This window comes from Ascidiella aspersa, chromosome 7 (assembly GCF_963924565.1).
Source record: "Ascidiella aspersa chromosome 7, kaAscAspe10.2, whole genome shotgun sequence".
Lineage (NCBI taxonomy): Eukaryota > Metazoa > Chordata > Ascidiacea > Phlebobranchia > Ascidiidae > Ascidiella > Ascidiella aspersa.
This window is the reverse complement of record NC_139453.1, coordinates 11,181,831-11,198,812: the sequence shown is the minus strand read 5'-3', so window position 1 is coordinate 11,198,812 and position 16,982 is coordinate 11,181,831. Positions and strand designations below refer to the sequence as shown.

The 16,982-nt window shown below is 37.7% G+C and overlaps 1 protein-coding gene across 1 annotated transcript; it reads left to right on the top strand.

The window, feature by feature from the left end:
- The first annotated feature begins 1,251 nt into the window (after positions 1 to 1,251).
- Positions 1,252 to 15,755, top strand: LOC146137773 (uncharacterized). The gene is made up of 16 exons (XM_083394436.1): positions 1,252 to 1,354; positions 2,363 to 2,451; positions 4,662 to 4,784; positions 4,973 to 5,136; positions 5,724 to 5,812; positions 6,302 to 6,374; positions 8,394 to 8,698; positions 8,994 to 9,144; positions 9,525 to 9,613; positions 10,067 to 10,258; positions 11,545 to 11,809; positions 12,132 to 12,282; positions 12,998 to 13,151; positions 14,376 to 14,579; positions 15,006 to 15,087; positions 15,367 to 15,755. Exons 2-16 carry the CDS (start codon positions 2,401 to 2,403, stop codon positions 15,506 to 15,508), a joined length of 2,235 nt encoding a protein of 744 aa, XP_083250562.1. The 5' UTR covers positions 1,252 to 1,354; positions 2,363 to 2,400; the 3' UTR covers positions 15,509 to 15,755.
- The last annotated feature ends 1,227 nt before the right edge of the window (positions 15,756 to 16,982 follow it).

Genomic DNA, 16,982 nt, shown 5'->3' with positions numbered 1-16,982 from the left:
ATATGCAAGTTTTGAATCAGCTGACACTGTTGTATCCATCAAATTAAGCATGAGGCAACGCAAATGCCCAACAAAAGACAAAAAAATCGTGAAGAAGTTTATTTATTTTTGCTTGAGGGTCTTTGTTTCTAGCAACATCTCCCTGAACAAGGCCTGCAGTTGTTTGCTTTTGAGTCATACCTCACCGCCTTACCATCGCGCTTTCGGTGTGAATTCCAACGCATATTAGGCAGGAAGATCAATTTACAATAAGCGAGTCTTTCTGGCTGTGTCCAGTTAACGCAACTAGCTTGCGGCTCCCGTGCAGTTCCGATGCACCAAGACTTTGCATTCGCGCATTTGTTTATGTGGGCGTATAGGAAAAGGAGGGCCAACCGGCTTAAGCAAGCCGCAACGTCGTTCGGTGCAAGGCTCCAGTTCCTTGCATTACACCAGTGGTCACCGGCCCTAATTATTATCGCTATATAGTTGTCGCACAGCCTTACTAAAGCTTGAGTGTACCATTTATTGAAGGTTAAATTAATAATTTATTTTTTTTGAAAGATATATGTAATAATTTATTATTATTAAAACCATAATTTTTTTTTTCATGAAGAAAAAATTATTTTTTTTTTCAATTTTTTAAGTTCGCGATATATAAGTCTATAAAATCCAAAGCAAACTTTATAGTTTATTTTTCAGTCATTATGGCAATCCGCTCTAAAATGAAAAAAGTTTGCCGACCCCTTACCTTTGCACGGTTACGCCACCGACCACCGAACAAAGATACGTAAGCAAATGCCGGTCTTCCGCTAAATGCAAGCCTTGCAAGCCGTTAAAGAGTTCTCGCAGTTAGATTGCGTCACAAGGTTTTCCTTGTTTTCAATTGAGGTGGATCCAGGCTGCCGCCGTATAGTGATATAAAACTCCTTCGCCGCCGGCTTTCGGTCGGCAGCCACAAGCACCGGTCGGCGACTGCACCGTCGCGCAGTCGACTCCGATTTATCGGGATTACCATCTTTTACCCCGGGGGCTGTGCGAATAAAAATCGCCAAGTGCCTGGCACAGTTTTCCAGGCGCTAGCGGGTCGCCGAAAGGCTACACACAAGCGATAATGGACGGTTCGTAAGGCCAAGCCCATATGCGACCGCTGACCGTTTCGCAGAAGCCGATTGACAACCGCAGCGGCGTACAGACTCACAACGGTTGGTCCAAACGAGAAAATATTTTGAAAGGGGGCGGGAAGAAGGTGGGTTGCGTTGTGTATAAATGGACGCGGTCGACGGATGGTCAGGCCATTCGACTCTGCTCGGAGACAATCCTGGAAGATCGAAAGCTGCATTGGACTACTGCTTGCCTCTCTGCAACATCAAAGGTATAATTTTGATTTTGTACTGATACTTGGGTGTATTGTTTTCAGTTAAATTGTTAAAATTATTTTGCTTTGTTAACGTTGAAATACAGAACGTTTTTTGCACAAAACAATTAGGTATATTTATTTATTTTTATTTTCTCTTTTTTAAATTTTGAATTGTGTATGTGTTTGGTTTTTAGACCTATAGAATATTAAACAGCCCCTGCTTGATAAAGATCCTTTGTAAAGGCAACTGTGACGTTTTATCTAAATTCTAAATATAAATGAAATTCGCCTTATAAATTACTTTTAGTCCACGTTACAAATTGCTTTTAGTCCACGTCGTTTTTTTTATTTGGAAATGTTCGTATTATGTTTCTTGGCGCTCCTTGACAAGCTATAAAATACTTGTACACATGTTACGCGCTTGGACCAACAATTATCCCTATCGAACGGACGACATTTATTCGTTTAGGGACGGCTTTAATGATGGTGTGATTCAGGTTCAACCATTAAATCGTCACCGGTCGATGTATATGACTTTGCGATTACGCTGCGGTTAAAATAATTACAGTGACTCATACCATGACCATCGCGCATCACATCAGCACCTGTTGCTTGTATGTCTATACTTCGTTATATTGCCTTATATTAACCTCGCTGGAGAGGTTTACAATCATCTAAAGCGATATCACTTGGTAAAACAGTCTCGGTATAGTAGTGGTTTACTATACTTAATTTCTTTAAATGGCAGTGAATGATGAAGCTTGTAATGTTTAACGAGAATAGTACACAATCTGCCCAAACCTACGTGAATTTTGTAAACTCTTTATAAATTGACTTTTATATAATTTTGAACTTTCATTTAAAAGAAATTCGCGAATTAAGTTTGATTTTTATAAATCTTGGTTGATGTTAGTTGTTCTTTATACAAAAAAATGTTTGTTTAAATTTATCCAATTTGTTAAAACAGCGTTTTTGAGTCTGAATAGATATTTTTTTTGTATAAATGATTTTTGATGTTTTCAGAACCATAAAGACATCGAAACGACGAGAAACCAGCAGCTATGTTGAGTGGTTTCGTTCGGATCGCATCGCTGGCCGCAATATTAGCCCTGGTAAGTGACAATCTTTATCTTCCCGATACTATAACCGATACAATTCTCAATTTAGCAGTAGACCAAATCTAAAAGTATCTCGCTGAGTAAAAACTCATACTCGAAGTAAAGGCGAATAACTCGACTTGTACAGTCATCTTTACAAACAACGCTAGTACTTTTTAGATTGGTCTCAAGTTTAAAATGAATTCAGAAAAACCCGAAATAATATTGTGATAACGATCAAAGCAGAATGTGTGTCGAGCGTATTGTACGTCAATCATGTTATCCTTCCAGATCTAATACGACAAAACACCCGAGTGACGCAGAAAGGAAAGGCTCATCGAAATTGGTTTAAAGTTTAGTGATTAAATTGTCTTTTGATATCGACTGATATCCGCATCCAGAAACATCGCTTCCCAACAACAAAAACGTTATTTTATTTAATTTTTCGGGTTTTGAATATGTCAAAACGTATGGTAGGATCAATACATCCGATTTTCCAGCATGGTTTGCCATGTGTTGTTACGAATTACCAGAAATCAGAAATCCCCATGCCACTTTTTTATCCACTCTGGTTTATTTTAAGTTCGTCTGCAGTAAAACAGTCTATTGCAGGTGAAAAGGTTCAACTTGGAATTACCCGTCACTGACTTGGCAATTTTGTGCTTTAAGAAAACTATAGGCGTAGTTTTGCAAACTCAACAATTTTGCGACAATTTTAGCAATTCGAAACGATACAGGGTCACGTTCAGCAGGCGGGGCATTTGCCGAAAATCATTTTGCGTGTTTTATCAGTCACGAAATCTTCAACTTCGATAAAAAAGATAGTTACCAAATGCAAAGAAAACATCAATCTATACAAATATAAAGTGCCGCGAGTTTTTTTAATTTTATTTCGCCCCCTGGCTATAACATATAAGCCGAATGCATGACCTGTAGTACAGTTTCCTGTTATTTGTATTCAAATATCCACTGGTACTCGAGCAATTTGGCATCTTAGCCTGCATTTTGTTTGTCGCACTAAAATGGAGAAAATGCGAAGGGTAAATTATAATTATATGAGTCTGTTTTGCATGATATTAGCCTCTATTCTCTGAAAACTATACGTTAGTTGCCGTTTTTTTTTTAAATATAAACGAAGAAAACAAAAATTGTGATTGATGCACAACACACCTGGCCGCCTTCAAGTGAACAATAATGCATTTAAGATACTTGCATTTAAGATAAGATTGCAGATAATATAAGACGCAGTACAAGAGAAATGCACATTTCAGTGCCACCCGCTTTCCAACACAAAATAAACTTACATGGCCACTGATTAAAATCGCTTAACCTCCACACCTCTGAATGCGATCCCTCAAGAATAGTCCAATCAAATACAAGATGTGCTGATAAGTAGCCTACCTTTTATTTTGTTAAAAGTTCTGCAAAAAATATAAACCAGTATACTGTATTCTTTCCAGTATACTGTATTTCTTTCCAATCCATTTACACGAAGGAAAATATTGTGCTGTATGAGTTATATTTGCCAACACTGAGATTAGATTCGGCCTCACACAAAGATAAACCATATCAAGCAATCTTAAGCGCGTTTGTTCGTGATAATATCAATAAGATTATTGCTGTAATGCTAAACCACTTCAGTAGTGCCCGTCGCCTATTACCCCGACAACTTTTGTGATAAACGACCGATTTTTTTACAACGATTTGACCTAAATATAAAGATCATACACTCATGATGGCGCGTTCAACTAACCAGAAAATAATAAGTATAAAAAGAGCACACTAATTTTACGATGGATGCAATCAATATACTTTATGAGAGCAGGAATTGTTGGGAGGGGCTTAGGTGTGACTTCTCTACCTCGAAAAACGTTTTTAATTGTCATCATTTATTTTCTTCGCTCAGGTATAAGATAATAAATTGCGGGTTCTGCATCACCTAGACATTTTAGAACCACTGCTCTAGGTTAACATAGCCTCCATAGACCTTTTATTGGCACAATACTATACTTTTCATAATGGCCCCTCGTTGCAGAGTAATATCTGGTTACGATTATACTCAAATTTGCCAAAAAAAATAACATATTTTTAAAAATAGTCTCAGCAGTGTCATAATACTCCTAATTCATAATTAATTGATACCTCTAAAACACGAAAGATATTTCCAAATGTTGCATATGACCGTTAAGACCGTTAACCTGTTACCAACAATGTTTTTTATATAGACGTCTGGCGTGGAAAGAGCGGTTTGGACATCATCGGACGGTGTCGATCTAGTCTACATTGCACCTAGCGAAAGCATACGAGTTGGGCCAATCGCTGAAGAGAAAGTCTATATTACAAAAAAGGTTTGAAACGCATTCCGATATGCACGCACCGAACGTCAGTTGTGATTAACTTTGTAGACTTAATAAAAACACTTCGGTTTTTCCTTTTCTCGGACAGCATTGGCATTGGGTTAAAATAAAACCTTACTTCTGCTATATTTCGTTAGGAAACATATGTAACTCTGATTTATTTCATTTTCTGTTTTTAGTCCAAAAGCTTCGTACGGGCTGGCAAGATTTTTGTATCTCTGAAAGATTATCTCAACACAACTAATAGCGAAGGCTTAGACACGTCCAGAAGGGGGACCTCCCTTAAAAAACAAGGGAATTTCGGTCTATTCAACCCTTCGTGGTCACGCCCGAGTTGCTGCAGGTGAGACGCTTTTGCAATTTATTTTTTTTTATATTAGAGTGGTTTGAGGATACCAGTTTATCTTGTGGCTAATCATTGAATTTACTCCGGTATTTAAGTTACTGCGATAAACAAATGAACCAAGCCTCTGATGTACTTTACTATTACTAGCAATGAACTGAACTATTTTTTTTTGTTTTTGTTTTTTACAGTTAAAATGTTTGAAATAACTTGACTTGGCATAGCAACCTGAACAAATGACTTGGCTTGATAATATTTATGCCATTCAATCAAACGACTGTACTGAGACTCATTTTTATGGTCAAATTAATACAATCACATAAATTAGTTTTCATGATATACATCACTTTACGATTTGGCGATGCCAAATATTGAATAACATCTGTTGGTTTTACCACCTTAGTAATCTAACTTTTAGCCATAATGCCAGTAAATTGCCCTTCTCTTGCAACATAATTGACTTACAATAAGCTAGTTTTAAATAACTTTGACTTTCATTACTATATACTACGCAGTAGTAAAAAAGTGCATTTTAGACTATAATTCATTTTTGTACAAAACTTAAATCGCCCTCTTTTATGGTTAAGGAGAGGAGTCAATATGCAAACAAGCACCCGGTTCATCGACGGATCTTTGCGAATTGGGCTTGTTCCTTGCCAATGGAACTACTGCCAAGGTGGTAGAATAACGTAAAAAGTGCTTTTCAAACCAGTGTTGTAAGCAAGTCATTTTGGAATGAATTTAGTCCCAGTCAGGTCATTCGTAAAATCACTGTCTAACTTAAGGCTAAATAATAAAAGTTAAGTCCCACTCCAAGTAATCAGTTGCCCAAGTCAAGTCGCAGTCAAGTCATTTTTAGAGCAAGTCAACTTCAAGTTAAACTCGTCCGATTGAGCAATAACTCAAACTACAAAATAACATAAACACAACATATAGCAAGCCAATTGTTTTATCTGCAAAAATTAGCCAATTTGTTTTACATGCAAAAAATTGAAAATTGCTTAATGAAAACACTTAATTTTTACCTATAAATCTTGAGACATTGGCTTTTGTCACTTATAAAAGTATATAATTTAGGTTTTGGTATATATATTTTTATATATATATATATACTTTCTTTCTTTTATATGCCACATATTTTATTAACGAATATTTCATTTCACAGAATGCGAGGACTCAAGTACCAGGACTTGTTATCAACTTAGAAACCGCTGCACAAGAAATGGAGCCAATTCTCCGTAAGTAGCCTATATAGCTTTAAGTCAGGATGCAACAAAGCTAACCATTCAGTTCGAGAAGGCAAGTTACGCAGCAGATGGAAATGGCGTGAAAATAAATTTTTCGTTATAAAATACGTCCTATATAGTTGGGCGGCCCGACACAAAGTTGTGCAAGCTCGTCAGTGACAACTTACTCGTATATGCTATAGAGCATGGGTCGGCAACCTTTTTTGCACTGCGGACCGGTTAAAAACTAAAATTTTGTCGCGGACCGGCCTTAAAAACAACCAATGTTCAGTAAAGAAAATTTATCACAAGTTTTTTAATGCGAACTTTAAGCTTGTAGACTTTAAGTACGACAGACAAAAGTTTTCTAGGGAACTTTCAATAAGACCTAAAAGGCAACAACACCTAAAGTAGAAAATTGTATAAAACCATAGTATTAAGACCAACGACTTAGAACAGCAAAATACGCAGTAATATACGGGACAGAAAAACATCGAAATCGTCTGAACAAGACTTAAATCTGCCGAAATACGTCCAAAATTATTCCGAAAAATGCCTAAATTGCTAAAATACCACCTGAAACTGTAGGTAGTTGGTATGTTGGTGGTAGTGAGTCTTTCATCGGTCGCTTCGGTGTCTACGTTCCTCCCTAGTTTCACCGACGCCGTAAGGGTGCCGCTGTTTTGCCACCGGATTTGTGGTCCTGTTTGGGGTTATTGGTGGGTAGCTAATGGGTGGGGTTAGACCAGGGGTCGGCAACCTTTTTTAGTCGCGGGCCAAAACCAAACTCAGAAAGGTCTCTGCGGGCCGCACAAAATGTTAACTAATAATTGTGTTATTAACATGTTAGAAATGTGAATCAGGCAGGCCTCGGATCGTTTTTGCACTTAAAAACGTGTTTAATTACATTTAAGGAGGCAGTAAAGTGTTGACGCAAAGCGCGAAAAAAAGCGTTTGCTTGGTTTAAAATTAGAGTTCACACGTCGTCATCCGTGAAACGAATGAAAAGTGTAATAAAACTACTTTGATGGAACGCGATAACACTTCATCTATAGCTCAGTGTTTGTTAACCTTTTGGGTCAAAATAGACCTGGCGAGCGAAGTGAGCGCGATTTTTTTTTGTTGTATACGGGTATTTCTTTTAAATTTCTTGCAAGTTTTCATACATTGCCGAAAATGAAAAATAAATAAAATGTTAAAAAATATATGTCCAATATTTTAGAATAAGTATGTTTTCCGTTTTTCCGCGACGCACTTTTTAACAGATTTAGACGGTACTTTTTTTCGATATACTGTACGTACGAGAATGTAGATTTTACAACAAAAAATGCAATTTTTTTATGGCGTGAAAGATGTAACTCATATGGCCAAAGCACACTTGTTTCGTTTTGAACTTCACGAGTGTTAGATACTAATTGTGATTTTGTATCAAACCACTCAACCATGGAGCATATTTAAACGAAAGTTGTTGTGTTTTAAATACAAAAATACATTTAATTGTTATAATTTTTTTTCTGGCAATTTTCCGGTCTTTTACGTACGGTTGGGTATCAAAATTTTATTCTGGCAATCCTGCTACGGACCGATAACGACCTCCTCGCGGACCGGTACCGGTTCGCGGACCGGTACCGGTTCGCGGACCGGCGGTTGCCGACCACTGCTATAGAGGCCTTATTCTAATGTCAGGCATAAAGCAACGAAAATGTAAGAGCATCAAATTAAGTTAAAACAAGAAGAAAACGTATAGAATGAATATGAACCACCGTAAAGAGATAAATGTTATTTGCATTTTGCCGATTAATAACACGCATCAATATAGTTGAGTATATATTTATTTAATATATACTTTGTATTGGTTTTTATCCCTTAGTAAAAGCTTTACTATTATACTAATTGTATCCCTACTCAACAAATGGTATATTTAAAAGTTTTTTTTTTTAAATGATTTAAATAGCATCTCGTGCATTGCATTTACAGCGCAAATAGTCCGCTCTGCTTAACGAACCCAATAACCCGTTGTTTTCTGTGCAGATTCATGATTCAAAACTGTCCCAGAATGTGTGGTTTGTGTTCCTCTTCCTTCAACACTTTCGATCGCTTTACCACGCGAAATCCTTTCGGGCCTTTTCCGACACCGTACGGCCCTCCCCGAAACCCGTATGGGCCACCCCAAGGCCCGGAACCCTACAGACCGCCGCAAGTCCCAGGACCCTACAGGCCGCCCCAGGGCCCGTTTCCGTACAGGCCACCACAGACCCCATATAGACCACCCCCGACGCCGTATAGGCCTCCTACCACCCCATACAGACCTCCCCCAAACCCAACACTACCTCAAAGTAAGCCTTTTGATTACTATATTACTTGTAATGTAAGGTTTATTTTTATTTATCGACCAATTAGGAGACTTGTTTTAACGTTGGTTTGCTGTGCGTTATTTTAAGTTTGCATTATCTGAGTTGAATTAGAATACCTGATAGACATGCGGAGACTTTTGCAAAGTGGCGTTTTTCGGGAATCGTGTTTTTCTTTATTTCGAAGCGTTTTTCAGTTAGCCTTGTTCACTTTGTTTGTATTGGTGATATGGCTTTGAATTTTAGCTAAATCTTTAACAAAAATATGTTGTCCTGACAGCTTCTCCACAATCTCCCGCGGTAAATGTAAAAGTGTACTCCTCTCGTCACACTTTTCCTTACGTGTACAAGTACACCGTCGAAAGCTCATACACATACCCGTACATGACTGGCAGACCAGGGGACGTTGACTCATTTCACATGTACATCAGGTACAAGTCATTTTAATTGGTTGATAAAACTGTGGTTGATCGAAAACAAAAAAAGTATGCTTATGTGGAAATACGCTTTATTTTATTACACAGTCGCTTTGACCTGTAATCGTCGTCGTAAAATCAGTAAAAAAAGTCATGCGAGTAACATATCTGGGAAAATGGCACAATACACAAAACTAAATGTTTGGATTTATAGTGACTGCGCAAAGTTATCTAGCTCATTCCTTCTTACTTGTCTCGCTAAAATGAGTTTTCAAATTTTGCCACTGTATGTAACCATAAAACACCAACAAATGTAATTTAGCAAAGGTAGGACATGGCCTACCGTATCGTTTTTGTCAACATGTAAAATTTTGATTTTAACAATATTTTAACAGGCCTCATCCGCACTTCACCACTCCAGTATACTTTTGTGCGAACCTCAATCACGAAGCCGAATACATATCTAATACTCCTTGTGGACCGGGTGAGTTTTTGAAGGAACGAGCAATGTTTTGGTATCAAGTGTGGTCAAGGGTGGCTTTGTTATACAATACTAACAAAACTAAAATACAGGATAAAGAAGATTAAAAACGCTAAATGAATAAAAAACTGTCGATCAGCCGAACAACAAATTAAGGAGTGTATGTCAATGTTATTCCTTTAGTTATTATAACCAGACTTAAGCATACTAAGCGAAGAGTTTGTGTAATGTGCTTTCACAGCAGCATGTATGATAATCTGGATACTTGTAGGCTTATATACGTTTGTATACTTCTCTTTAATGCTATAAGACGTCGAGCACTTTAAAATAATATGCATTGATCACAAAAAAATGCGTTTGTACAATAAAAAAAAAAAACATTCTTCAAGCATACTTCACTATGCTTGCGAAACGCTCGGACTAACCGAATATTCGTATTTTTCCGTTTGCTCTCAGGCTCCAGTACAAAGTACACCCTTTACGGCTCGACTTCGCGTAGCGAGGACAGCGAGTATCTGATCATGTTCACAACTGACATCGGCTCTTCCCAACAGCCGAACAACAATCCTGTGCTCTCCACGCGTCTCTCGCGCTCTCTAGAGAAGTGCTGCGGTTACGAAAAGCTCGACGCAGTTCTGTTTGTTCCAGGTAGCAATCTTTGTAATCACTTGACAAAGCGGAGGCTTAACTACAAATCGATCAGTTTAAAATAAAATATCTGTAGTTGGTTTAAGAGTAGTGTTGGATATAACCACGAGTGATTTTCTATCGGTAAAGTAAAACAATTTGTTATCATCCCAGGGATTCTTAAACAGGAATCCATGGACCTTTGGTGTCCGTGAACTACTTTCAGGGGGTACTTGAAGGCCTTATTGAAACGTTAGTGTATATTTAGGAAGTAATTAAATTTTCAAAAAAAAAATTAATGAAAAAAAACTTTTGATCGCTGTATTTCGACTTGATTTTACTTACACATTTTTTTGGCCGAAATCAGCAGATTTCTGAAGTTTATTTGTATATTAAAAATACAAACAAATTATGACGTCATCTCTGAAAATTTCTTTCTACTTTTATCCACGCAAAGCAAAAACAAATTAGGTGTCCGCGGTAAAAATAAGTTAACCCACACATACCCGTACATGACTGGCAGACCAGGGGACGTTGACTCATTTCACATGTACATCAGGTGCAAATCATTTTAATTGGTTGATAAAACTGTGGTTAATCGAAAACAAAAAAAAGAAGTTTATTTGTATATTAAAAATACAAATAAATTATGACGTCAGTTTGAAAATTTCTTTCTACTGTTATCCACGCAAAGCAAAAACAAATTAGGGGTCCGCGGTAAAAATAAGTTAACCCCTGTGTTATCCTATTTCATAGCTTTCTGCAATAGATCAGTGTTATCAACCGACTTGACTTAAATGTTTAGGCAAAATTACTTGAACTGACTTAAGCATTTAAGGCAGCTAATCATATTGGCTCAAGTGCAATTAGGACTCTTTTCAAAAGTGTCTTGCCTTGAAATCAAAAACATAATTTTTCAAAAAGTGGTGGGGCTATTTCTTTTAATTTTTAACGAAAAATAGTTTGCCTAGATTGCAACTCCTATTTTTTTTCGATTAAACTCCTATTTTTTGTTACTTTGGCAGTCTTCAGTATGTTGACCAATTTAGTAGTCCGGTCATCATAGTTCTGAAATGATGCCGTTCGCGATTACAAAACGTTGACATTTGATACTGCATACGACGGAGTAATTCAAAACTTGAAGAACGTTATTGCATTACTTTTATAGAGCAGATAATGAAAACCTGTACTTTGCCAATATACAAACCAACTGCGATTTATATATCACCCGGAGTAGTTATAGTTCATTGACTCTATGAAACAATAAATCGATTTAAAACGTTTTATGGTTTTATTTTATTTTTCAGATCCCAGTAAGGTTACGCAGTCTCCGCCCCCACCACAGACCCCATATTACCCGCCCAACACACCATATAACCCACCACAGACTCCCTATTACCCACCCAACACGCCCTATAACCCACCCCAGACCCCGTACGTTCCACCCTATCAGCCCCCGACGCCCTATAACCCACCCCAGACCCCGTACGTTCCACCCCTGATCACTGCCCGGCCACCATCTAACACAAACAAGTTCAACAGAGCCTGTTTGGACGCTCATAACTACTTCAGGTAAATAAGTCTATCGTAAAAACGATGCTATGTCTTTTACCAAGAGTTGTGCTGCTTTCATTCACTTTTTGTTCTACAAAAGAAAGAAAATGTGTTTATTTACCAATTGGTCCATTCACAAATAAATATTTACGTTGTGTTGCAAACTCTAGTATTAATTAAAGACCCATGAGATGATAGGATGATTTAGACAACTGATATGCTACAATTATAACCATTTTGTAGAATTTACCCATTCTCGGATATATACTTTGCTGCAAGTAAAATAATATCTCTTTTTGATGTGAAACTCTAAGTTAAAGCGACTGTTTAAATTCTTCAGGGCGATGCACAACACGCCTCCACTCCAATGGGACACCCGACTTGCTGCTTCGTCGGCTCGGTGGGCACAGTACCTTCTCGATGCGTCCGAGGAAGGCCCCGGTCAGGTCAAACCAGGATATTCTAGAACTCCGAATTGGCCCCACTCTGAGGTGCAGCTGTGGTCCTTTTTTGTCTCTCGCTTCATTCTATAATTTCTAAAACGGTATAAATCCCGCTGTTCTATTTCTCCGAACAGACGTGTTGTGAAGGAGCCAGTTTGAAATGACTTAATTCACAGCCAAGTCGTTTTGTGAAATTAATGAAATCCATTTCAAGTCCCAGTCCAGGTCATGCTTTTTCCAATTCAAGTCATTAGTAGAGCAAATTATCTCCAAGTAGGCCTAATATAATAAGAAAACGATAAACTATAAAAATTGGTAAACTCGCCTGATAATGAGCAATAATTCAACTAAAAATAACAAAACAACAACATGCAGCAATCTAATCGTTTTACGTGCAAAAGTTAAGGGAGTTCAATTCTATAATAAAATGTTAAAGGAAAACACTTAATTTCAACCCAAGTCATTTGACTTGATAACTTAAGTCCAAGAAAACTTATTTGTCCAAAAGACTTATAGGACGAGTCAAGTAATTTTACCAAACGTATCAAGTCAAGTCTAATCATTTAGGAATAGTGACTTTAGTGCACTTAAGTTTTTGACTTAAGTCATTACAACACTGACAAATAGCCTATATTTTTTTTTCATTTAAGATGAATAATCCCTTCAACGTTTATAAAGAAAGCAGTTTGTACCTTCTTCGCCCTAAAATGGCTACAAAAGTTTCTCGCGTCTTTACTAACCAATTCGATCTTACAAATCGCAGAGGAAATCACGGCCGGATAATGCAGGAGAGAACATTCTTTGGCAAATCAATGTGGGTGCGGCGTTGGGAGACAAATCGACGCTGCTGTGGTACAACGAGATTTTCGACTACAACCCATCCGACCCGTCCCGAGGCAGAGGGGGAAGGCCAGTCGGTGAGAACTGCCTTGTGTTATGATATTCAACTGGATGCGGTGTAACAACTCCCACGGCTGATGTTGAAAGCCACACTTATGTAAAAGTATTAATACGAAAAACTCAAAAACGTCCACCACCCATATATAAAAAAGCACTGTAAAAGTCCATCACCCTACCAGTGTTAAGTTCGCCCGTTCTTTTTTTAGCAAAGTATGACGGTTTATTCATTCCGCAAGCAAACAGATCAACAATACGCCTTTACGCACATGTTATGTAGCGGCCGTTGTGACTCTACATTTTGCAATTAGAGGAAGAGTCTGTCTGGATAAGTAATCCTATATGAATTAAAACTAACATTCATAATCATAAATATTAATTTAATGGTGAAAATAACGGCCCAAATAAACGTGAAAAGCGACATGTTTTATGATCACTGATGATGGCACGAGCATTTGCCGAAACGTTTGAACAATAAAGCATGTCGTTTTTTTACGTCTATTTGGGCCGTTATTTTCACCATTACACTTATGAACAGATCCGTATATAGTGTTCCAAAATATAAATAATAATATATTTCGATAATACAAAATAAAACTTTAAATACTGAAAAGATTATGTTACTCGGATAACGTGTAAAACCATCGGTCTATTAAAATTTGTCTCGAATTTCGAAGCTCTTTATTTCTCTTAAAAATACCTAAATGCGTGTGGTTTTTGCTTGCACATACCATGACCGCTCAAACTTTTTTCGGCCCCTGCAAAAATCAGCATTAGATTCGTGCACAATTTTTTGGCTTTAGGCTAGATTTCGATCCAAGGATGTCCCATTATATCAGAATATTGTGGTATCGGTATTAGTCCGATATCGGGAGGTATCACGGTTAATGGGGTAGCAAATTTATAAAGGCATTTTACCCATGTTTGTAATGCAATGCAGCGATTTATTGCTTGAGAGACAATTATTAGAAAAAGTTAAGAAACGAATGTAATAACGTTAAGACCCTCCATGTTTTTAACCTGAAAAACATCTTTAAAATTTTATAAATAAAGCTTCTTTATGCACAGCAATGTGGTCATTTGGTATAGATCGGACGAACCAGCTTCAGGCGAAATTATCGGGTTTGGTATCAAAATCAAATACTATTAATAATAACCAGACTATCCTCTTGATCCACGTGGTGGGCTAAAAAAAATTCACTTTGTTTGCTCCCTCGCAACGCCACTTTTGTTATTTGCACCAGGTCACTACACGCAGCTTCTTTGGAAGGACACCAAAAAGATCGGTTGTTCGCTCCGATCCAAACCCCTCAGCAAGCAGCAGCAGTCATCTTTCTCCAGCATCGCGAGCTACGTGGTTGCGCACTACTCACCAACCGGCAACGTGTTCAGCAGCGGCTTTGGTGGTCCGAACTTTCACGCGATCAACGTGTTGCCAGTCAAAGCCGGTACGAATAGACGCGGTGTTGATGCATAAGTATTCCCTTTCGTCCGCTCGGATACGGGCATTGCAAGGGTTTCAAGAACGTTTCCCTTAAACTTTGGTGTGTTGAATGGGCAACTTAACACAAATAAATTAAGGTTTGATAGAAAATACATTGCGGCACGTTTGTTTTTTACTTGCTACGTTATTCGAGGTTCTTCCAAGACCAGTAGCCAAATAAATCAATTTGGTTTCTTCAGTTTTCAATTAATCCAAGATTTCTAGGTAGTTTTCTTTTATTAGCAGATTCAAAATGATGTTCGTGATCTTTACTGAAACAAATTGAATAACCCCGATTTTAAGTACATTGAGTATAAATTAAAAAAAACGTTTGAGCTTGGCTTGTGATACCCATATTTGAAAGGTTGTTAATTAAATTCATTGTTTGCAGGATCCTGCCAGAGCCCCTCCAATTGTGGTGGCAACAGTAACTGCCTGGGTTACAGTGGGATGACCTGCACGTGCAACAACCAGTAAGTTTAAGTTTCCGCAAAACCATTGCTATTTTGACACGTGTTGCTTTTTAAACTGAAGTGCTTTTTTGGCTATATAGTGGCTGTATTGAAAAGTGAAGGCTTTCAAACCTTAAATTTGAAACTTATAATTTTGATTAGAGATGCTGCGTTAACTCCATTCGAAGCTACTGACTAACAGCAAGTAAAATTTAAACGCAAAACCTATTTGGAAGAGTTGATTGTGTAATTATTTAGGTGTTACTTTATCTTTTCCCTAAATTTTATTTGATTTTGCAGAAGGCCAGTGTGCAGTGGCAGCGGTTCCGGGGGCTGTGTTGTACATTGCGAGAGGACAGGTTTCGTCTATTCTAATTTCTTTTCTGACTGCAGAGGGCTGAATTCTTGCTCCTGCACAGACACCGGTGCGACTTGCAGATAGACTTCTGAAAATTGCCCGCAACGTCGGGTCTCGTACCTTAATTATCTTTTCGGTCAGCTAACTTTGTCGTCAAAACGACAGTCAAATCGTTGAAACGTTCGCAGTTTTGATCTTTTACAGTATTAATTGACGTCGCGCCTTTTTACTTTTCGGTGCTGTACCCCATTTGTCGTTTTGAAGTGTCTTATATTTATATTATGGCTGATTCTGATGCAGACGATTTTGTATTTCAATAAATGAACTTGTGAATTTGTAAATTTATTTGGCTATTGGTAAAATACCAAGCAAAGTTAGATTTAAAAGCTTGATAAACTATAGGATGTACTAAAAACAGAAGTTAAACCGAATTTTATGTTTGTCTTAAAATTTAATTAAAGACCAAAAAAGCAACAATACCTAAAGCAGAATAGTCTATAAAACCATATAGTATTAAGACTAATGACATAATACAGCCAAATACGCAGTAATATCTAGTACAGCATAAGATCAAAATTGTCTGAATAAGACTTAAATCTGTCGGATTAAGGCCTTAATTCATCGGAATAAGGCCTGAATTCATTTGAATTAGTCCTAAGTTTATCGGAATAGGGCCTAAATTCATCGGAATAAGTCCTAAGTTCATCGGAATACGGCCTAAATTCATTGGAATAAGTCCTAAGTTCATCGGAATACGGCCTAAATTCATCCTAATAAGTCTTATATTCATTAGAATAAAGTGCAAATGGTAGGTGGGAGGGTATGGGACGATCGGAGGCCATCGGTTTGGCATCGGCCTTTTTGGTGACTGCGTTTGGACGCCCTAGTATGACCGGCGCCGTCAAAGCGCCTCTGTTTTTGCACCAGATTTTTGGTCCTGTTTGGGGTTATTGGTGAGGTTAAAATATGGATTAGTGTTGAGATTATTAGAGGATTTAGTGATGTACTTAGGGGTGCTGGGGTTTTGGGTTAGTTAAAATGTTGTCTTGGCCTGATTCTCTTTTATGTCTTATTCCGACGGATTTAGGACTTATTCCGACAGTACTATTACCATGAAGGTATTATTCCTATTTTGGCCTTATTCCGAATTGAGTTTCATTTTGACTTTTGTATCGTTCTTATCTCGGTCTTACGGCTGGAGTCCTATAGCAAGCTGAATCAAGAGGTCATACAAAAGGAAAAAAAGCTTTTTGGCCAGAAGCAAAGCGCAATGCCCCGTCGCTGATTGGCTGATTACTACAACAAAGAGGTTTGTCACTTGTGTAGTCAGTTGTAAAAACGTAAATCAGATGATGCTTTCTTAAGTGAATCCTGATTGTTGTTAACGAATTGTAAAATGTGTGTGGCCTCTTCAGCGTTCATATATCATTGCCAAAGCTTTAGTTCAACTATGATTTGGAAATAAGGAATCTAAATGTTAGTTTTTACGTTTATTTTTAACAAGTAAGCATACCCTGTTGGAGACGTTATCACAGTTTTTGGATGTTTCAGCTGTGGA